Source organism: Falco punctatus (genome assembly GCF_963210335.1).
Source record: "Falco punctatus genome assembly, chromosome: 1".
In the NCBI taxonomy this organism is placed as follows: Eukaryota; Metazoa; Chordata; class Aves; order Falconiformes; family Falconidae; genus Falco; species Falco punctatus.
Window position 1 is genome coordinate 23,543,240 of NC_137580.1, and position 22,526 is coordinate 23,565,765.

The 22,526-nt window shown below is 51.6% G+C and overlaps 1 protein-coding gene across 1 annotated transcript; it reads right to left on the reverse strand.

Annotated features, from left to right (window-relative positions):
- Positions 1-208: 208 nt before the first annotated feature.
- Positions 209-17,684, reverse strand: LOC308072717 (C-X-C motif chemokine 2-like). Its single transcript, XM_080409977.1, has 4 exons — positions 2,525-17,684; positions 2,019-2,148; positions 1,180-1,263; positions 209-626 (listed from the first exon to the last, which is right to left on the reverse strand). Exons 1-4 carry the CDS (start codon positions 2,610-2,612, stop codon positions 614-616), a joined length of 315 nt encoding a protein of 104 aa, XP_080266103.1. The 5' UTR covers positions 2,613-17,684; the 3' UTR covers positions 209-613.
- Positions 17,685-22,526: the final 4,842 nt, after the last annotated feature.

Here is a 22,526-nt window from a genome sequence, read left to right on the forward strand (position 1 = left end):
CCCTCCTTCCCCCACCCATAGCAGAGATACCTCCCCTGATGTATATTCAAATGCCCATTTTAATGCCTGTGGCATATCTGTGAAAGAGCATCAATACGAGAGCAGCGGGTGTAAACAACGGCAAATTCAGTTCCAGGAAGGCTACGACAGCAGGCTCTGTCAAAGCTCTGCCAAAGCTCTTTGTAGCAAGGGGATCCAGGGAAAAATAGAGCAGAAGAAAAGAACCTGAATTTTATTTGTCTTGAGCTCTCTGGGCAGGACATGCCACACCGTGTAGGAAAAATCCCAGTGACACACTGTGGATGGGGGCTGCGCCTGGAGTCACCACGTCCTTCCTGCAGAGGCCCCTGGCAGAGGGAGTCTTCGCAGTCTATAGGCAAGGAAATACATCACGGGTTCGTGGTCCCACCAATCCAGGGATGGACAGCAGAGGGGAAACACCCCCACGAACCTGCCGCGGGGCTGGGGTCTGCAGCGAGCTGCCCCCACTGCTGGGGCCGGACACAGGGCTTTCGGGAGGGGGAAGCAAGGGCAAAGTGAGGGTCTGCACACCGGTACATCGCCTGCCGGCCCGTCTCGGCGCTCTGAAGCACCAACTTCCTTAGCAGGAAACTTATTTTTTCTTCCTGCGAAAAGCAGAAGGAGGAGAAATGCATGAACACAGAGAAAAGCGGGTGCCGGGGGAGGAAGCTCCTGCCCCAGCCAAGGGAAGTCGCCACTGTTTCCCTGGGACAGGCTTCACTGGCGGGGACGTCTCCCAGCCACCCCTACGCTGCGCCAAAAACCCGGGCACGACAAGGGAGGGCGGCTTTCCCTGCCGGGCATCAACACAGCGCTGCGCTTGCAACGAGCAAACCTTGCTCCTGCCTTGCCTTCCACCCGCTCCCCAATTTATTATTTGGGGGGAGGGGGGGACCAAAATGTTTCCAGAGGTGCCGTACGGTGCACCAGCTGGGCAGAGCGCAACCCACGGACGGCAGCATGGGCATGCTGAGCGACACAACGCTGCTTCGCACAGCGAGGCTTTGCCCCCCCCTCGCCTCAGAAGCAGGTCCCTTGGCCCCCGGCAGCCCCACCGAGAGCCCTCGGTGCGGCAAGCGCTGCCCGGGACCGCAGAGGTGGCGGGATGCTGTCCAGGGCAGCCTGTGCCAAAGGGTTTTTTTCATCAAAGCAACTTACGTGCTAGCAATACGCTTCAGCAGTTTCTTTACCCAAGGGGCATCAGGATCTACACACACCTTCCCGGAGGCTTGTAATTTAATTCTAAAAGGCAAGGAGACTTTATGAGCATCGCCCTTCCCTCCAAAGGCAGGGGTTCGAGCAGCCAGAGCAGATTTGCAACACTCAGTTTTCATTCACAGCGGCAGCGGATTGCAGAAAGCTGCTAGCAACAGGGAAAGCCGCAGGACCGGCAGGCAAAAGCAAGATGCAACATGTTCCCATGCAGAGCGGAGACCGTGCTTGAAGCCCAGAGGTGACTGTTGCAAGACAACTGTCTCTGTAGATTTACAAATGTATTGATACTGAGCAGTTAAAGAAATCTTACACTTCTGCTTCATGCACCGCATTAGTCATGAGAGAAGGGCTTGACCCGAGATGCTGTTTGCCCTCGGGAGTGTTGTATATCGGTGATGGAAAAATGGGTTGTGGCTCATCCTGCCTGGGTATGCGAGGGTGCGCTTCCTCCAAACAGCCTCCACTAAGCACCAGTATGAGGCAATCATTTTTCCCCTCGCTGGAAAGGTTCATTTTGGTCCTGGGGACCATGCTTCCCCTCACTGGAAAGGTTCGTTTAGGTCCTGGGGACCTCTGGCAGGTTAGCTTGGGTGCATTGCCTTCACCAGAGGAGACCTGCTGTTTCTCAGCCCTGAAGCGCGTGTGAGCTTGCCGGCATTTTTCAAAAGCTTTAGTCCACAGAAAGGGAGCGGAGCAGCAGGGTGGCTGCAGAAGCGAAGGTGCAGTGCTGGCCCTGGAGGAGAAAGCAGCTCTCCACCCCGCAAGCCACCCATGGCACTTACATGATCTCTGTGCGTCTGCAGGTGCTGCCCACAGGTCTTATCTCGATGCTCTCGTACCTCTTGGGGCTGATGTAGCCTGAAGCTGTCTTTACACACCTACAGTTCAGGTTTCCGTTCACCTCCAGGATGGCTGAGAAAGACAGAAGGCAGCGACTTACTGAGACAAACAGCATTAGGCAGAGGTGCAGCAACCCCAAACCTCTTTGACGGCCAAATAAATTGTCCCTTTCCATGCTTTCACTGACAACACTGCAGGGGCGATGGTAAGAAACTGTTATCTGTGTCTCTACCTCAGTCCCCTGCTCTCACACAGCTCCTGAAAGCTGAACCAGGTCCTAACCGAGGATGGTCTTGCTTTTTCCTTGGCTACGAGAAAACCCCTGGGCTACGCAGTCAGGAGGAGCCCCTGTCTCCTCCTGTCCCTTTTGGCACAGGATGCAGGTGATGCCCACTCATGGTGAGGACCACATGGGGCTGGGTATCTCTGCCAAGCCTGGGAAGCTCACCTGCGCAGGCTGAGTGGGACATCACCAGCAGCAGCAGCAGCGCCAGGAGCGCGGGGGCTCCTGTCCCCACCCCAGCCAGCGCTCGCATCCTCGCAGCAGGCTCAAACGCAGAGCAGGTCTGAAAAACAGGGTGAAGAAACACCCCTATTTATTCGGGAGGGTCACGCTCCGACACAAGTGACAAGATTCAAACTACAGCAGTCGCATCTGACCAGCCGACCGTGAAAAGAGGTGACGTAATTTCTCGGATGCTCCCCGCAGCCGGGCCAGAAGCTGAATTTACAATATTATTGATTAAAAACAGCCATTGGGACAAAGGGCATATTTAGATTCCCCACACCCTGATTCTGATCAGCTGCGTCTGTGCAAACACCACCCTTCGTTCCCTTTAGTGCTTACTCCTCAGACCACAAGAAGAGCCCAGGATAAAATCAAAGTGCAAGCCCCGGGTAAGCAGGGGTTTTTTTTACCATGCTCAGATATTTACATATTTCTTTCTTAGGGCTATAATTCCCCCACGCTATTTTTGCTATTTCTCACATCAGCAAAAATGCCTAGCACCCTACGGTGGAAAAATAACCTCTCTGCTATACGCTTCCACTCAGAACCTTCAAACCTCACACTTCGCCGTACGAGTAAACCAGCCATGAAATGCAAGAGATGACTGGTGCGGTGGCTACAGCGAAAAACAAACCTACATCTCCCCACATTTGTGACTAAGTGCCAATGTGGGCATTTACCAGCAATGACTCTCTTGGCACCAGCAACTTGGGAGCGAAACATGGATGGATGCCAGAGAACGGTGGCAGAGAAGCAACGGGGCTGGGATGGACTGGGAGATCTGTGAGGGTGAGACCCGAGCTCCCCCCTTGCCGTGTCAGGACTGGAGGGAGACGGTTGCAGCCTCGCTGTTTCCCTTGCGAACGTCCCTCTACGTTATGTCCAGATGCTGTAGGGATCAAATCCCCACATGGATGCGCAAGGAGCCACGGGCCAGCACTGGGGATAGTCTCAGGGGTCTTTCCTATTTGGCCCCATTTACCAGCCCATTACAGCACTTGGGAACTGGAAGAGTCTGCCTGATTTAGAGGTGGCCTACCTGCCTACCGTTTCAGGAAAAGTGGCTTTTATTAATTTATCAGCTCCAAGGAGCTGCGTGCTGTGCTGCCAGCGAACCAGCTCCCCATCCATCATGGCAGGGGTAATCATGTGGTAGCGGGCAAACTACTGACACCACAGTAGACGTGTGCATGGTGGTGAGAAACCATAGGAGCACACAGAAAGAGACATCAGACCACACGTATCCTTCCAATGCCACGTGTCCACAAGGCTTTAAGGCTTTATTTTGGCAACGCAGAGTCCTCCAGGCCCTACACATGAGGGAATAGGCCGCCCATTTCAGGGGGCCGCCAGCTGGCGCTTGGTCCTCCGCACATTTCACAGCATCTTTTGGGTTTCTCTTGCAACGAGCCACAGAAAGACCCAAGTGATGCCTTTTGGCATGCGAGGGGTCAGTCCTGTGCTGCCAACACCTTTGGCTCTCAGGATATTCCAGGGACACCGCTGCAAAGTGCTGGCCGCAGCGGCACCCTGCGAGACGAAAGCGAAGTCACCAGCCGGGAAGCAAAAGGGGAAGAGGACATGTGGCCACGACAGCGAGGGGGAAGGAAGAGGGCAGGAGAAAAATGATGTGGTTCTGTGATAATGTTGTAATTTGGAGCCTTCGAATCACATCAGCATTTTATATAGTAACAAAATGGTAAACTCAAGGAAAAAACAGAAAGTCTTCTGCTCAAACTGTAAGCTACTTGTCTTTCTCTTAAAAACTTTTTCCCTCCAAGATAGGTCCAAAAGTCTTGTGAAGACCTTGTTCAAAAGATCAAGGTCAAAAACAGATGAGGAGGAGTTTAACCCCCTATACACCAGGGTCACAGAGAGGCCAGGAACAACATCTGTGAGCTGTTCCCAAAGTCCTGCGGAGGGAACTAGCCTTGCTGCTAAGGCAGTGGGAAAAGAAATGGCTTTAAAACTAGGGTTTGTTCCATACTTCCAGAGTTTTCAGTTCTCTTGCGGAGAGTTATTAGAAGGATCCCAACCTAGGACTGGTTTAAATGGTTTTGCTGGGTTGTGGCAGGGGTCTCCTCAACAAAAAGCCTGCAAAGCAGTGGGGAAAGCAGTGATTTACCAGGAGAGATGGCTGGTCACCTACTCAAAGTGCTGTGGAGGCACCAAAGAAGTTTCAAAGTCTTTCTGAAGTTCATGAATTCAAAACAATCCTGATTTTATAGCCGAGGAAAGCCAAGAGAAGTGAAAGCAACTTTCCCCAGAGCTGCATGGAGGAGACGGTGGGCACGCAGCCAGCACTCCAAGCGTGGCTCTTCCATGACCAAGGGAAACCAACACCAGTGGACAGACCAAGATAAATCATGAGCGAGATCACAGCCCAGATCTGTGGCTACAGGGCAGGTGTCCATCTCTCATCTACCCTGGAGATAAATGGGAGCTACAGAAGCAGGCTTTGGCTGGATGGATTCGGAGAGGTGGCTTTAGAGGAATGCTGAGCCATCAGTTCGGCCACAGCGACCTCAGTTTTAGCCTGGGGCAGATGTTTGCCCCCAGACTTATGAAAGATTCCAGGTGCTTTCACTGGGGTTGTCTCCTCTGGGGGCACGCTGTGTTGTGCCGGCATTTTGCTTTATGCCTGTCCTTGCAACACTCTTCCCCTGACAGTCACGGTGCTCACTGACTCACATTGCACCCAGGATGAAACCCACAGCTCCCTCAAGAGGGCCTCCTCTTCATCATGACCACTGAAGAAGTTGTCCCCTCTACAGAGGTGGCCTTGGCAGCAGCTCCCCTCCAAGTAGAAGTCAACACTACCTGGATGAAATAAGATGCTGAGCCTGGTGTTGTGGGGAAGCCACAGCTATGGTGGCTTCCTTCAGGCAGGCAGTGCTGCCCAACTGTCCCTGGCTTGGCCCATGGATATGTCTAGAAAGACAGCCCAAAGTGCGGGCTCAGCTCTGCGATTTCAGGTGCTGGCGTGGCATGGGAGAAGTTCTTCATCATGAGGGTGGTGATACACTGGCCCAGGCTGCCCAGAGCAGCTGTGGGTGCCCCATCCCTGGCAGTGCTCAAGGCCAGGCTGGACGGGGCTGGGAGCAGCCTGGGCTGGTGGGAGGTGTCCCTGCCCGTGGCAGGGGTGGGAACTAGAGGGTCTTCAAGGTCCCTTCCAGCCCAAATCATTTTGTGGTTCTATGTCAGTCATTGCCTACACAGCTACGAAGATGAGCAGAGCATAACCAGCAGTTCCCTTTCAGACGTGCTCTCTTGATTCATACCTAGATGCAGATTTTCATAGCGAAGCTCAGCCCTGGCTCCATCTCCGAAGCGATGCGTTCGGGTTTCCCCCAGGATGCCAGGGTAGTTTGGTGAATCCCCACCACATCACCCCAGAAGATGTACATTTGCCTAGCTGGTCCTCAAGCTGCGACAAGTTACTTCTCCAGATAAGAAAGGCGAAATAGATGTGGACGTGGCAAGAAAGCAGAAGTGGACAGAGATACTGTAATCCCAAGGTTTCTGAATCATCTTGGTAGTAGTCACGGTGGTTTTGATGTATGACTAATGTGTATATTGATAAACATTGTGGTGTTTTCTCAGGAAGGAAAAGCTTGCAGTCGTTGCGGGCAGCTAATACTTGTGCGTGCTGAGTGGTAATTCTGCAAAGGGAGAAGGAGAGTGAGGGTCTAGCCTGTCAATATATTTAAGCTAACCGCGAACCGCTTCCTGGATGCCAGTAATGGAGAAGAGTGGCCCTCACATATCCATCTGTGGGCTTAGCCAGGCCAGCACCAACTGAGACACATTAGACGCATCCTACCCAGCTTCTGTATTTTCTGAAGCAGCTGTGCATTTGCAGGCAAAAGTTTGCTTTGTAAAAGAAGTAAAAAATTTTTACTTCTATTACTTTTATTAGATTTTGAAAAAAATTTTACACCCCCTGGGTCTTCCAGATGTCATTCCCACAGTACCTAAAATCAGAGGCGTACAAAAGCGTGGTGCAAATACCTCCCAAAGGCTGCAGTCGTGGTAGGAAAGAAGTGCTCTGCTGCGTGGCTTTGCTGGGCTTCTGCAGCCATCTAACCCATTAAAAACATGTAATTTAGTGTCACCAAGCCATAGGAAGCCTCAGGCCAGTTCAGTGAGGTCAAAGATTTCCTTGAAGACACTGAAAGACAGGTGACGGGAAATGAGAGGGGAGGTAGGTGAGGCGTATGTTGAAAGAAGAGAGATCATGGGTTTTGGCAGAGGGAAACCGGTGGGTTTGCATGCCTGAGCCCGCTCTGAAAGATGAGGATGGAAAACCTGTCACAGCGTCTCCAAACTCATGAACCAGGGACAGAGTGAGAAGCTGGTCTGCAACAACAAAGCACCTTCAGAGATGAGTAGAAAATGACCTAAGTGGAGCAGGAGGAAAAAAAAAAAAAAATCTAAAAACCCTTTTCCATGTTGGATCGCAATGGGCAGAAACCCAACCATGATGTCAATGGCATGGAGGTGCCAGCTGCCCTGCCCTCCGGTGAGGACCTGCATGCTCCACAAGCAACTACGTAAAGATTCATGAGAGGCTGCGTGGGAGATGCCTGCAGCAAGAAAAGCCCTGGGCCATGCTGAAACCACTAGGTTTGTTTTGAGAGAAAGTGAACTTTCAGTACACCCCTCCTTTCCCCACAAACCATGCAGTGCTCCTTGCCGGAGAGATAAAAACGGTTTGCGTGTGCGTTCGGTTTGTTGGTTTTTTTAAATTACCCACCCCCAGAAAACCCAACTACAGTGAATTGTCACTGCTGTGGTTTGTGGTCCATCACCTGCTTCAAAGATAAAGACATCTCCTGCCGAAACCTGAGGGGAGCTGCACCCAGTGCCAACCAGGCCAGCGCTGCATGGAAACCCGGGCAGAGGCACCCAGGACCCAAGCACAGCGCTGGTTTCTCTCTTATCTACAAAAGTGTCCCAGCTACTTTGTGCAGCACCCAGTTTCCAGCCCAGGCCTCCTTCCAGCCCAGCTGGAATGCTCTCCATCCCCTCATGCCTCCTACACCTCAAAAACATGTTCCCAAACCGCCTGTGTTCATTTATCCACATACAAAAAGAACTTCTTTAGCTCTTCGTGCCCCTGATGTCCCTTCTCCTGGTTGTGTTTTAAGAATCACTCCCTTTACGCAACTAGTCTTCTCTCTTCCAAAAATTTACTAGCCCCAAATCTGCAAAAAATAACACCGACACGAGGGTAAAGCCCAGGGGAAGGGGATGCCTGACCAGGAGGCGTGGGTCTCCAAGGTCCTGTGCTGTTGGTTACCAGCTGAGGTGCAACTCGGTAGAGTTTTATTCGTACTTGGATGCAAAACAGATGGTGCTTACTGCGGAAGATGCCAGGTATAGAAGTGAAATTTCAACACGAGAGCACCAGAATTAGCCAAAGTCTAACGAAATCTGTCCAAAATTAGGTTGCTCAAATCACCTTTCGAGTTCATTGTCGCTTACTGCCTTTGGGCAAAAGCGCACAGCTTTGCTGGTGATGTGGCATGGGGACAAGATCTCCTTTTTGGCTCATTTTTTGAGATACCAGAGCAGTGTGACCACATCTCTGCTCTGCATATCTGCAAGCAGATCAAAAACCTGCTACAGACATCTTTAAAAGTAGGGCTCAAGCATCTGGTCTGCTCAAGGGCTAAAGAAAGGCAGAGGGCTAAAGTAAGAGGGAGCTTTGAAAGAGAACAGATAAGGAGGAAGGAGAAGGGCTCAGAGCAAGAATAAAAGCTCGATCAGGGTGAGAGAAATTAAGGGAAGATTCTAAGAAATGTGAATTCGATATTCCTGATTCCCTGTTCAATCCTGAGCCATAGGATCTCTGCAGAGCCATGACCGGGCGCTTTCTGCCAAAGGGAAAGGGATAGTACGTGTTCAGCAGCATGTCAGAGCGTGCCACCCAACCCCAGAGCAGGGACAGTTTCTGGGACATCTCGTCCACCCCAGAGATGCAAATGGCACCTAGCAAGCGCAGGAGAAAATCCCCAGACTGCTGCGCTAATTTGCACTTGCTGCTAGAAAAGCACGCTGGAGAAATACCCCGGCACCCCCGCGCTCCTTTGCCTGGAGCTCTCCATGTGTTTCAAATACGCGTTAGTCCAAAACGAACCTAACGTGAAGCGGAGGAGCAGCATTATTCCTCAAAGGCATGCTGGAAAAAGCAGAAAGTGCCATGCCGCCTGGCACGGAAGATGTGAAGCAGGAGCAAAACTCAAGAGCTTTGTAGAATGCGGCGTCATGGCTCGGCCACCGGCCCCAGTGCCCTCCCCGCACATTTGCATGCGGGCGCAGGAACCGGTCTAGACGCTGCAGGTGCTGCCGGGCCAGCGCCGTTAGCCATTTGCATAGGGGCTTCATGCGATGGGTGATGGCTCGACCCCCAGCACGGGAGCAAGCCGATGGTGAGTGGGGACGAAGGTGGGCTGCCACAGGGAAGGAGCCAATGCACGGCCAGGCGGTGCGTTATAAACCAGACGTGCCTGTTGACACGGTCTTGCTGCTCTCGTTGCGTAGGTGGTGCGACTTCAACCCATGTCCTCCACGTCACCAGCAGCTGAGAGAGCAAGGTCTCTTGCTTTAAACACTTTGCTCTTGGGCTAGTAAAGAAGCAGTCCAGGTCTAATGACAAGGGCTAGACCAAAACATCCTCCCATAAACTCCCCCAGCTAGATCCAGCCTGTGCTTCACAAGATGGGAAGTGTCCACCGAACTCAAAGGCGGCTCCCACAACCCCCAGCGCCTTTACCTGGCATAGAAAGAGGACCTGGCAACGCTGGTGAAGATGCTCCAGCACTTCGGGAGACTTACCCAACAGGTGCTAAAGAGAAGCAGCTCAATCAGAGTGGCAGGATTACATCATCTACTTGCCCCGCGGTGCCAGCAATCCAGCCAAGGTGCTGGTGGAAGGCTGGGGATCGAGCACATCACTGCAGCAGCTCAAGGTTTTAGCTGTCTTCTGCATCTATATCAGCAATTACACTGCTAGCTGGGCAACTGGAAAAAGGAATCAGACCCAGGGGACCGCCAAGGTTTGGAAGGAGCCACGTGACCTTTCACAGTTGGACCTTTCTGTGCATGACAAGGAGGAAAGAGGTGCCAAAAATGCCGTAAAGGACAGAAACACAACAAAGATACTGGCATGTAAGCACATTTCGCCTCCATACCTGAGGGAGCCGCCTCCTGGGGGCACATTTTAATTGCTTGAGCTGAGTTACATCCTATTTGGTTAACTTACTTAGGCAAACAGCAACAGTCCTACCACCAACCTCCCAAGGAGCATTATGGCAGGGTCTCCTCCCGCTCTTCTCAGAGTCTGACATCTCGATAAATGCAGCTAGAAGCTGCCAGGCTTGGTTAAAGTGGTTTATATATATATATAATTAGATATATAAAAATGAAGATTTTTAGTTTTCCGCATATCAGTGGTTTGAGTCCGAAATTAAGCTGTCTCTGTGTTATTTGGCCTGCAGAGTAACCCATAACCATTATTCTGGTAGAGCTAAACATGGTCTTGACCCATCTTCTACTGGTTAAGTCAGAAGTTGTTACTGACTCGGTTCCCAGCAAATATCCTTTCTTTCCAGACTATCTGGGTTTGATTGCCACAGCATATACGACTCCGTCTTGCTGTTCTCTGCCCGTTCCAAGCAGTACTGACAGATCGCGTGCTTGCAGTAACTTGACATCTCCCTTCTGACTAACATCAAGCTTATCCACCCTGCCTGCAAAGCTCGCCACCTGCACACGAGGTCCAGCCCCCACCTGAAAGCAGGATCTCGTCTGATGAGGTTTGGTCTGATTAAGTAACCCAAAGGCAACAGGAGCTACGGGAGGGGTTTGCAAATCCCCGCTGCCCACAGGAACTGCTTCTCCAAGTGGGAATTGCGCACAGAGGCCACAGCCTGGGACGAGCTGTCTAGAGGATGGGAAGCCAGTAAGGCAGGCTGACCAGCTGAACAACCATGAGATGAGCCACAGTCCCGCTCTGAAGAGATGCACAGAAGCCACCAGAGGATAGTCCTTGCAATGCACAACTGCCTACACTAAGGTCTGCTCTGAAGAGCTGGTACTGTGCAAGTGACATGGTCAAGGGAAAAGGATGTGCCCAGCCACCTTTGAGAGCCTCACTAGCCCTGTGCGGTGGGTATTTCTGCCTGCCACATCTACCGACGCTGCTCTAAGTCCTAAGCCTGCTGGCAGGAAGGTAAAGTGCCTGTAAGCGCTGCCTGGAGCACCAAAAGGTGCTGCTTTTGGAAGAGCCAAGTGGTGGGGCAGGAGAAGGAGCAATGGTCCCAGCCACAGACAGGCACAGATGAGTGCTTGCCATCCTACCAGGGTTAACCACTGCAGGAGGGGCTACCGTCAAGGGTCACGGGGGTCTGTGAGGGGTGGGAGGCTACGCAGCTAGTGAAAGTTTTTCGGGAAGGAGAAGGATGAGATACTTGGGAAATGGCTGTGGGGATGCAATTGTGCACTGTGGGTGGGGGTGTCCCACCTCCCAGGACATCTCAGCCACATCACGTCATGGCTGCTGGAGGGACCACCATGTGCCAGCCCCATCCACCCTCCCCTCCCAGTCTGGCAGCAGCACATCACACCCAGCTACTGGGTGATGATGTTTCTGGCTGCGGTCCCAACCCCAGCGCAGCACAACACACTCGAGTGTATTGCTTCTGCCACAAGGCGCTTCGTACCCTAACACAGCAGGAATGGACCCAAACTCATTCATCAGGCTTGTGCTTACACCCAGTCATTATTTTCATTAATGTCTACTTAATGTTTCAGGGCCTCTCCGTATCCTCTTTTTGCCAGGTACCTTCCCACCCCTTCTCCTTGGGGAAGATGCTTTCCCTACAGCACCCACAAGACACCATAGGAATAGTCATATTTAAAAAAAAAAAAAAATATCCAGGGGCAACTCTTCTCTAGCAGTGAGTAGAAATGCACATGGTAAGCAGGGGAAATCCAGGTCTCCACCAAGAAGGAACCACATCACTGAAATACAAATGTCTTTCTGGGGAGATAAGCAGCCTCCCACCCCTGGAAAGCCCCTTCTCAACCTTTTCTCTTGGACCCAACACCCCAGAATCAGCACTTTGGACATCAGAGCCTTGCGCACTGCTGAGCTGACACAGCCACCCAGAGATGCTCTCTGCAGAGAAAGAGAAACTCAAGCCCAGCTTCTGCAGAGGACGGAAATCTCACCAGCTCAGAGAATCGATACTGAAAGGAGTTGTCTCACAGTTAAAATAATCCAAGATCGGTTTGGGGGGATGAAAGAAAGGCTGGTCGAGCTCACAAGTCATGTTCAAGGCTGGAAGGTCAGCAAGCTCTCGCCTGCCGGGTGGAAATGGGGCAGCAGATAAAAGGGCAGCAGGCAGAGAGAAAAAAAAAAAGGCTTAGGGAGATACCGGAAAGTGAAACCAAGAAGCACAACCAAGAACCATAAAACCCATGAAATCCGCTTTGATCTTTCCTCAGCTTTTATCTTGGTCGTCGCTTACAAAACACACCCTGAAAATCAGTAAGACCTAAACCGCCGCATCCATCGCGGGGCGCAGCCTTAGGCTGGACACAGAACATCTGCCCGTGCATCTCCTCCACCCTTCACAGCCCACCTTCCCACAGCTGGGGGGACTGCCTCTTGCCAGCACAGCCTAGAGCATCTCCCAGCTTGAGGTTTGTTGTGCGAGAAAGGTTTTCCATCCCAAATCTGAAGCTTCCCGCAGGTGCTAGCCATGCACAAGTGGCAAACAGGGAAAGTAGGTCTTACCCAACCAGGGTGATTTGTTAGGGGTATGCACCAAGGAGGCTGGTGTGGGGACGAATGCTCCTGCTTGAGCTCAGCCTGCAGAAGAGAGGTATTCCAGTTAACTTTTTCTCCCACCGTTCATTTCCCAGAAAGGATTCCTTACTGCTCTCCTCCTCCTCCCACGCTCCTCTCAGCATGGTGATTTATTCCCTTAAGGTCAGAGAAGACCATTGCAGTCTCCCCTGTATTGGTGGGTAGCCTGGGACAGCACGACCCCTGCAAAGCACCAACCAGTGGGGAGACCAAGCACCCAGGCTCCATGCACACATCAGGGGCTTCTTCATTTCCAGTCCTGACTCAGCCTGCGGACCCAGCACCCACTGGAAGCCAGTCCACGTCTCCTGTGCTGCCTCATCCCCTTTGGTTTCACCAGAAGGGAACCGATTTCATGCCCTGGAGGACCACTGCACCAGGTGGAGCACAGCACTGTGAGCAGGGATGCTGGGGATGTTTGGTCCAAAAAAACCCCAAACCCCAACACCCCTCCCAATACAAAAAACTACACCCACCCAAACCTAGTGATCCCAACGGAGACAGTGATGTAAATGCACACTAAGACCAGTTCAGCCCGAGATGCCTCATCATAGCAAGCCCCGGATTGTTTCTTCAGTTGGGTTAGAAGAAGAGGAGGCCAGGGGAGACCTTATAGTGGCCTTCCAGTGCCTAAAGTGGCCGACGGGAAAGCTGGAGAGGGACCTTTACAAGGGCCTGTAGTGACAGGGCAAGAGGGAACGGCTTTAAAGTGAAAGAGGGTACGTTTAGACCAAATATTAGGAAGAAGTTCTTCACCGTGAGGGTGGCGAGGTGCTGGCAGAGGCTGCCCAGAGCAGCTGTGGGTGCCCCATCCCTGGCAGTGCTCAAGGCCAGGCTGGACGGGGCTGGGAGCAGCCTGGGCTGGTGGGAGGGGTCCCTGCCCGTGGCAGGGGGTGGGAACTGGAGGGTCTTGCTCCCCACAGCTGCCTGACAGGGGCTGTGAGGGGGGGTCGGTCTCTGCTCCCAGGGAACAAGCCACAGGACAAGAGGGAACGGCCCCAGGCTGCGCCAGGGCAGGTTTAGGCTGGATATCGGGAAAAATGTCTTCAGGGAAAGGGTGGCCCGGCATGGGCACAGGCTGCCCGGGGAGGGGGCGGCGTCACCACCCGGGGGGGTTTAACACACACACAGATGCGGCGCCTGGGGCCATGGTCAGCGGTGGGCTCGCTGGGCTCACAGCTCCTTCCCAGCAGACATGACGCCATGATCTTTAAGGTCCCTTCTGACCCAAACCATTTACGGTTCATTCAGGAACATGTTGCACCAGCAAAAAGAAGGGGGCACCTGCAGGGAGGGGGAGCACATTTGCTCTGCCCTGTGGATGCGGTGGAAGGGATGGGGGGACATTAGCAAGCTATTGGCGTGGGTGCTACCAGAAGCAACACAGCTATTTGTCACAACCTCGCAGGAGAATTCAGCTATCCCTCTTTACAATTGCCATGCTAATCCCGCATTTGAACACTACCATATTTTTACAACAAAAAGGCAGAGCAGCTCTCCAGGCTGCTCAACGAGAAGCACTACATAAGGCGCGTTCTGGGTTTTTTGAAGTTCATCCCACCTTAGAAACACATGCAAAGACAGGAGAACCCCATGTCTTGTCCTGTGGCTTTGCTTTAAACTCCTGCAAGAGGCAATCCATCATGAATCAAGATGTTTACTTCGGGTCAGCACACGTGTCCGCGTGCCCGTGAACATCGTGCCTTGCGCAGGACTGGGCAGCCTACAGCCACGAAGAGTCGGTGATCCATCACAAAAGCTTTAAAATATCTGAGAGTGATTTTTAAAACCTACATGGAAACACAAAACTCTTTGCATTTTGGGGTACATAATCACTATAGTTGACTTGCAACCAACACCGAACAGGAATATCTCTGAATTCCAACCCTTATCTAAGAAAAAGAAAGGGGGCAGCTGTGTTGAGAAGCCAAAATATTGGGAGGAGCCAGAGAAACTGGTCAGACCTTGGAAACCAAAGGGGGACCAGGCTGCACCAGACGAGACGTGCCCTTTGGAATTGTGTGCTTCCCAGCAGCCAGGCCAGCCCTTTGCAGAGCGAAACACGCATGGCTGGTGCTGGCATAATACGGCTTTTCTGAGAAGGTGCACCTCTACGGCCGAACACACGGCGTTGCAAAATGAAGATGCTAATAGGGTCAACACAAAGTTAAAAGCTAATCTGGAGGTTCAGTGATAGAAAGCAGAAAGAAACGGTGTCCGCCGAGCGCTGCAGATGAAACCCTTTAGTTTTGTTCTATCCTTTACACAATTATAGCCCTGCTGCTGACTTGAAGGCTTAATGAGACATCTAGACACGTGTGTCTCCAATCTGATAAAAGCATCCACACAGAACAGTCAAAAGGCGCACACTTAGAAAAGTCTGGAGGCAAAGGCAAGCACCGAACATCACACAGTTTGCAATACCTCTCCTGACTATGGGGATACTTGCTCAGTTATTTTCCAGAGCCAGAAGGGGAAAGAAAAAAAAAAAAAAGAAAACAAGAAAAAACAAGAAGAAAAAAAAATAAGAAAAAAACAAAGAAAAAAAAAAAGAAAACCCAAGGAAAAAAGGAGAAAACCCGAGGAAAAAAACAAAAAAACAAGGGAAAAAAAAAACAAAAAACAAGGAAAAAAAAAACAAGGGGAAAAAAAAGGAATCTTTAAATACCTTTATTAAACAAGTGACCCTGACATTCAGTCGCTTGAAGCCATTCATTTTTTGCCCAAAGCAAGCAGCAAGGCAATTCATCAGCAAACCACCTGCTGCAGGCTGGATTGGACAAAAAAAATAAATTATCAAAGGCACGATGGGCTGAGCTGGGCACAGGGTGGGAGCACCCAGGGTGTGGGGGTGCGCACCCCAACCCCTGGTGCCTCAGGACATAACAGAGACACTGGCACAGGTTTGCAGAGAGGGTCTCAACCGGGGAAAAACACTTTCTTGAAGAAAAAAAAAAAAATTAAATTGCACTGGCATCCTAGTTGAGAGAATATCATTGAAAGCCCAGCATAACCGATATGCGAGGGAAACTTGCTTTCATCCATTTCAATAGGTATTTTTCCTCTTCCTTCCTGCCAGATGCACTCTGTGGGTTACACACAAGATAAACGCTGACCCCTCCTGCACCCAGATTTGTCGGAAAGCAGCCTTTTCCTTTCCTTGGTTCGCTGCTCCCCGCTGAAGATGCATAGACGGCTTGGAAGAAAACTACAAACAATATCCTGTAGAAAACCTGGCTTCTTCAACACATCAACTACTGTGACAAACACAAAAAATATCCTTTTTTTTTTTTTTTTAAGGGTCTTTCTTCCCTCCTTCGAACAACAATATAAGAAGCAAAATGGCCCAAGGGCTAACATTTGTGCTGCAAATTAGGGAAATATCACAGATGATCCAAGCTGACCCATCCCAAATTTATTTGATTATCGTCCTGTATTAAAGTGCATTTTCCAGTGAAGTCAGGTCACCTGTTGCACGTTGTTCTGGCATCAGACAAATGGGATTGATACTGAAATCGAGTTTGGCGTCGCATCTCTGATCTGTATTTTAGACCTGTGGCTTCAGAGAGGGTTACTATTGCTAGCAGGTTGGTTGGAATCAAGTTTTTATTTCCTTTTTGAGGACCGCTTGGTTGTCTTTATACACTTTATTCCAACAAGTTGCTGCTTATACTCTGTTTTCACCTCTGAAGTTGCGACTTTACTGTTAAATGGCAAAATAAATCTAGAAATGGTAACTCAGACCTCAGCATCTCTCTCTGATGTATTTATATACTCACTGGGACACAGCTAGGGGCCACTAAGATGGCTCAGGGATTGAAGGGTCTGAATTTCAGCTGACAAAATCCAACCTTGTGTTTGATGAACAGGGCTGCCGGGCAGAGCAAAACCCCTTACCGTGCTCACCACAGACAACCAGGTCTCCCCAAAGCCTTCCCCTTTGCTGCTGGGGACTGTGGCACAGCAAGAGCAAGCATCCAGGCTGCCGGTACGGGAAACGGTGAGCCAGAGCAGAAGGACGTTAAGGCTTAGAAAGGGTTTTTCTCTCCTGGCCAGGGGATTTTCTGTTCTACAGTATTTGCTGAGGACGTTTGATGGGATATCAATGGTCTCTGTGGCAGGCAGGAACAGGTATTTCACCTGGCAGCTTCAGCTGTGTGGAAGGCGGAGATGCTGGGCAAGGGAGGCACTTGAGAAGATGTTTCCCCAACATGACATATCACCTCAGCACAACAAAACGCGGGACTTTCCTCCTGCCTCTGAGCATGGGACTGGGAACCCGGGCAGCTTAAATGCTCACATCATGTAGATACAGGAGCGAGACTTGCCATGGCAGATGAAAGTACAGTTAAACAAACAAACAAACAAACAGCACCAGCTAGGCTCTCACTTTGCAGTGATACCACAGGATTCATGTGCAGCAAGTTAAACACCCCCCCCCCCCCTTTCCCTTTAGTTTCAGAGGTATATTTGCTGGTTTATTCCATTGCACTGATCTTAGGGCACAGCTGTGGTAGCTAAACTCTGTGCAACACGTACCAATACCCAGAAATTATTCCCCCCCACCCCCCACCCCTGCTTCTTAGAGGAAGACAATTAATTTGGTTTGAGGAAAGACCCCAAGAGAGGCTGTACTGGGTGAGAGGCAGCCCAGCATCCCACTGCAGGCAGGGTCTGGCAGCAAATGCCCAGAGGGGGGGAGACATACGGACCAGCACATCCCTAAAATTCCCCCGAGCCCTCTCCAGCACCTGCACATGTGTCCGTATTCAGCAGTTCCGTGAATAAATGGTGCACAGTGGGGCTCCCCAGGTGGCTCAGCACCACTAGAGAGCGGCAGACACCAGTGCCGTGGGTGGCAGCTGGGCAAGGAGAAGCGGAGTGGGAAGATGTTCATACAGCCCGGGATCTATCCGTGCATCCAGGCGGCAGGCAGATCATGGTCAAAGCTGATGGATTGTACAGGAAAAATTTAACATCTTTGTAGGTGTCAAAGTGCCTGCTCTCGTCATGGAGGGAGGTTGGGTTTTCTTCTACTGCCCTGCTTAAGTAAAGTGATTTTTAGAATTATTTCTGAACCACCAGCTTCAGATTTTTACTGTGTTTGGTGCTGGGCCCCTCACTGCATGGGGGGCGCTGGGGGGCTGGAGTGTGCCCAGGGATGGGCAGGGGGCTGGGGAAGGGGCTGGGGCACAAGGCTGATGGGGGGGCTGATGGGGGTTGGTGTCAGCCTGCAGGAGGGGGGGCTTGGGGGGGCCTGACCGCTCCCCACAGCTGCCTGACAGGGGCTGTGAGGGGGGGTCGGTCTCTGCTCCCAGGGAACAAGCCACAGGACAAGAGGGAACGGGTTTAGGCTGGATATGGGGAAAAATGTCTTCAGGGAAAGGGTGGCCCGGCATGGGCACAGGCTGCCCGGGGAGGGGGCGGCGTCACCACCCGGGGGGGTTTAACACACACACAGATGCGGTGCCTGGGGCCATGGTCAGCGGTGGGCTCGCTGGGCTCACAGCTCCTTCCCAACAGACATGACGCCGCGGTTCTGTGATTCCTGTTAGCGACTCTGGTGCGATAGAGCTGGAGCTGGCCAGTGCCGCGGCATTGCCCAGTGTCATCAGACCTGAATGCGGTGCCCCGGAGAGGGGACACGGAGGTGGGATGCAGCTGAGAGGGACCAAGTAACCGGGTGTCAGGTTGGGAACAAACAGAGGAAGCTTGGGCCTGGGAAAGGAAAAAGAAAAGGAAAGAGAGGAAGTAAAAGGAGGGCTCCCTCCTCTCATGAAATCTGCGGGCTGCTGCTCTTTGCTCAATTCCCAGGCAAGAGCAGTAGCAACCTGTGGAACTGGCTCATCTTGATGTTCTGCAGCAAAGCACAAGCACGGTTTAGGGTAGGTTTTTGGGTGGGGAGAGGCACAGAGGCATCCTGGAAATCTAGAAATGCAGGTTAGACCCTACAGCGATGTAAAGAGACCTTCCTTTGAGGGAGGATGGAGGAAGGCTGCTGCATAAGGTGGCGATCACCCTGAAAGATGATGAGGAGAAGGAGATGTAGGCAGAAAGCCACTTTCTGCACCGCTGGGGGACCGGCTGAAGTCTACGGTGAAGGAAAGAAAAATAGCCTCCAGCCAACATATCGCCCCGGAGAAGAGCATTTCCAACGGGACAAAGTGTGCAGGACCATCTGTGGGTGGAAAGAGGAGGCTGGAGAGCAAGCCACCTGAAATGGAGTAAGTAATTGCACAGCACCATGCCTGCTGCAGGCAGGTGGAAAATGCCTCCTGTGCCAGCCAGGGAGAGCTGGCACTGTCCCGGGGAGGGCAGAAGGAAGGGAACACTCCTGCGCATCTCCACCATCACCAGTGCATCCCCAGCGCGGGGACACCCCTGTGCATCTTGATCACCACCAGTGCATCCCCAACACGTTCAGAGGTGTCGCCCCCACTTACAGAGAATGGAAGCAAGCCCAGACGAGCAAACTCAAGGTGCATGTTGCCATGTAGGCAAAGTACTTTGGTGACTGAAAACACAGAGGCAGGAGGGCACCGGCGCAGCACATAGGGCAGAAGCTTTTGCTCTGCTCTTCAAAATCTGGCATCATCCTGCAGAAAAGCTGTTGCTCTGCACATCAAGCATGGCGGGCTTATGAATCACACAGCTGCCTAGTCCTGTCTTACAAAAGGCATCCCTCTGAGCAGAACCAGGTAGTGGCTGCCATTTGTTAGCCTGGCAAGCTGCATACGTTGTACGCTGCACTGCTTCGAGCTCCAAAGCGCAGGCTTTGCTTCAGAGGCTGCAGGACCCTGCTTTGCAAATACACACAGGTATAACTGCTACAGCACATCTTCCTGACCTGCAAGCAGCCTAAAATATCAGAGTTATTCCCGAGTTGACCAAAACACATATTCCTGGTGCTCATGGCCTGAAAGAGTATTAACATCACTATGGGTCCTGACTGAAGGCAGCAGGGCTGAGGGATAGCTGCAGAAGACTGCCGCTGCTGATGTTTGACACTGCAAGCGTGCCAGCGTTAAAAGGACAGCCAGCTGGGAAAGTATCGCTCCTGTTTTCCAAGTCCAGAAAAACTTAATGGTATATCTAGAGTTTTGCTAGCAGCATCATGATGTGAGTTTACCTGCAGTGCCTTTCCAGTACGTGCCTACCAGCTCTATTCCTGGCTGGAAAGCTGGAAGGTTAAGTAGTCTTTACGCCGAGACATGAGCGTTACCGTTCAGCTGCAAACCTGGAAACGGCTGGAATCTGTTAGTGTCGCAGGAAGCCAGTGTGCCACATAAAAGCAAGGAAGCACTACAAGGGCTGAGGCTTCCCACCGGGAGCAGCCAGAGAACCAGAGCGTCCTGCCAGCCTGGGAGCTCACCCCACTGAAGTGCTGGGAGAGCGCGTACATGGGATCTTGGTTTTCATGAATTCCAGAGAGGAGCACCAGTGGCGCCGAAGTTTAAGGGAGCTCAAGGTGAACTTCCTTCCTAATTTCTCCTGGGTTTTTGCTTGCAAGGGAGTTTTGCACCCCACAGACAGACAGTGCTGGGATGCTTATTTGCTAAAAAGCAGCATGGGTGCAAGCCCGCAGTTTAGGGCTTCCAGAGATGAAGGATAAAGGAGGGAGAGACTGAGGAACAGTACTCTTACCCACACACCTAGCTAAGCCTGTGAACCTTACAAGGAACTACTGAGTTACTCCAAAGTCCTCCATCCCAACAGCTACTGAGATTTGCCCCTGTGAAGTGCAAGAGGCAGCCAGCGAATGTGACACATTGTGACCCACTCGCTTTTGTAAAGTTATTTCTTGGTTTTGTGACAACCAGTACTTCCGAGTAAGTGAGATGAGTAACTACATAGTAAGTGACTGAGTAAACTACACAGTTCAGTAGAAACACACTATAACACTGCAGCATGTGCAGACGCACTGCCTGGTTCTTTCCAGACAGCCGCAGGAAGGTGATAGGGGAGCCGGGATAGCATTTCCCCCCAGTGCAAACCACCAGGAAGCCTTCAGTCCTGGGCATGGTTGATAGAACCAGCCTAACAGTTATGTTCGAGCCTCACTCGAGCCTGGTTTTCCCTGTCTGATGGCACAACTGGTTATCAGCCGAGCTGCAGGGGAGCGATGCTGAGGAAGACACCGGGCTGGAAAGCGTCCAGCTGCTTCCTGCAGAGCAGCACAGCTTTGCAGGGAGGGCAGGTAAAATGCATTTCCACGCCAAACATGCTCAAAAGCTGGGATTTTTAATACTTTGGAAGTAACAGCCAAGACAAGCTATTAGTTAAATGATGCTTTAAAGTCTACCGCACAGTAAACCTTACCTGCTTCAACACTTACACAGCATTTGTAGGCAACTGCGATGGACCCTCCTAACTGTTTAATTTGTCATGCTAAACAAATGATGTTTATCTGTCCAGAACTCACATGCATGAGACCAGGAAACTGTGTAATGCGATGGACAGCATCACAGCAGCATGATTCTCAGCAGATTCACACTAAGCCCTGCCTCACCCAAAGTGTTTTCTATACGTTGAATCAGCCTGTGGAAGTGTTTAAAGGTCACAGTGCTAAATGCCACTGGAATGTTTTTGCTAGTCAAAGGACTCCTTCTTCTATCAGCCCCAGGATTGTGCCTCCATCGCTTCAGGTGAGGACAGAAAGGCTGCTGCACCCTGCCTCCACCGCCACGAGGTATTTCATGATGCACACAAGCTGCCTACCGCAGGTCTCGCACAGCTCCAAGAGGAGCACACATGTTTTGTCCCCATCACTGGCTCTGCATTGCTTTCTCACCAGCCTCTCCCACGACACCCTCTCAGATGGGCAGCTACAAACACCTCTGCCTGCCTCCCTTCCTCTCCTTCAGACCAGGGCAAATTGAGGTGAAGGTACAAATCCAATTACACACCCGTGTCACCCTCCCACATCGTCACCAGTTCCACCTCCTCACAGGTAACGCCACAACTATTTGCCCTACCCAGCTGATACTTCCTTGCGATATTTCCTCTGCGTCTGAGTTCCTGAGTTATTTTCTGAATGGCTTGAGCTATCGGAGTGTTTGCATAAACAGCAGCACACTCACGCCTTCCCTCCCCAGCCTCTCCTAAGGTTAGTCACCACTCCGCCTACCCTCAGACCAACCTGCAACAGGGAGCCCACATTTCTACCACACCTACACAAACCCTTCTTTTGAGGTGCAGTGACCCTGTGCTACTCATAGCCAAAGTGCTCGTGTTTCCATGACCGAAGCCCACCACATGCCTGCTTCCATATAATAAAGACTGGGAGATGTCAGGAAACCCTTTGCCAACATAGAAGATCTGAAAGATGGAGGAACTGATTCAGGCTCGTCATTCTTCCCTGCACCACGCATCCCAAGCGGCAGTCCATCATGGCAAGCACCCTGTGCCTTCTTGAGCCGGTACATGACCACACAACCCTTTCAAAGCTGCGTTTGAAGAGATACGAGTCAAAGGATCATCAGCATCGGGTCAGGCAGCATTATTTCAACAGGCAAAGGAGAAAATTCGGTCACTGGCGGGTGCTGTCTGAATGCCACACGTACAGGTACTGAGCAGAGGCACTGGTGGATGGGGATGCAGTCACCCAGCCCAATGCACTGCCTCAGGCTTCCTTCAAGGCGCTTTCTCAGTCCCCTTTAGATTCAGATTTTTCCCTGTCTCCTTCCCCATTAGGGCAGCCACGCAGGATGCTCAGTGCACCGAGGTCTGCACAGTAATTTGCCTCCAGCTTGCATCAGTTTAAGCGAAACGCAAGCCACACACCACTTTTACCCCAAATGTATTGCAGTGCTGTTAAAAGCCTCTTCCCCACCTCTCATTGGAAACATGCTATGAGATTTTCCCCCTTCTCCACAATACCTTGTAGCAGTTCACGGGAAGCAACGGACCCTTTTAAGTCTTTATTTGAGCCTGAGTGAGTTTTTATTTGCAAGCAAAATCCCTGCTCCTTACCAGAGCTTTAGATGATTTTTGCTGCCGATGTTTTCCCAAGAGGCTGGCTACCTCGCCGTACTCGAAAGAGAAGAGGATCCCCACAGCTCATAC

Bases quoted from the DNA above. Each gene is read 5' to 3' on its own strand.
- LOC308072717 (XM_080409977.1), bottom strand. From the start codon at position 2,612: ATGCGAGCGCTGGCTGGGGTGGGGACAGGAGCCCCCGCGCTCCTGGCG. The intron at 2,149-2,524 runs GTGAGCTTCCCA...TGTCTTTCTCAG, and splicing joins GTCCCACTCAGCCTGCGCAG to CCATCCTGGAGGTGAACGGA. The intron at 1,264-2,018 runs GTAAGTGCCATG...CTTGCCTTTTAG, and splicing joins TGCAGACGCACAGAGATCAT to AATTAAATTACAAGCCTCCG.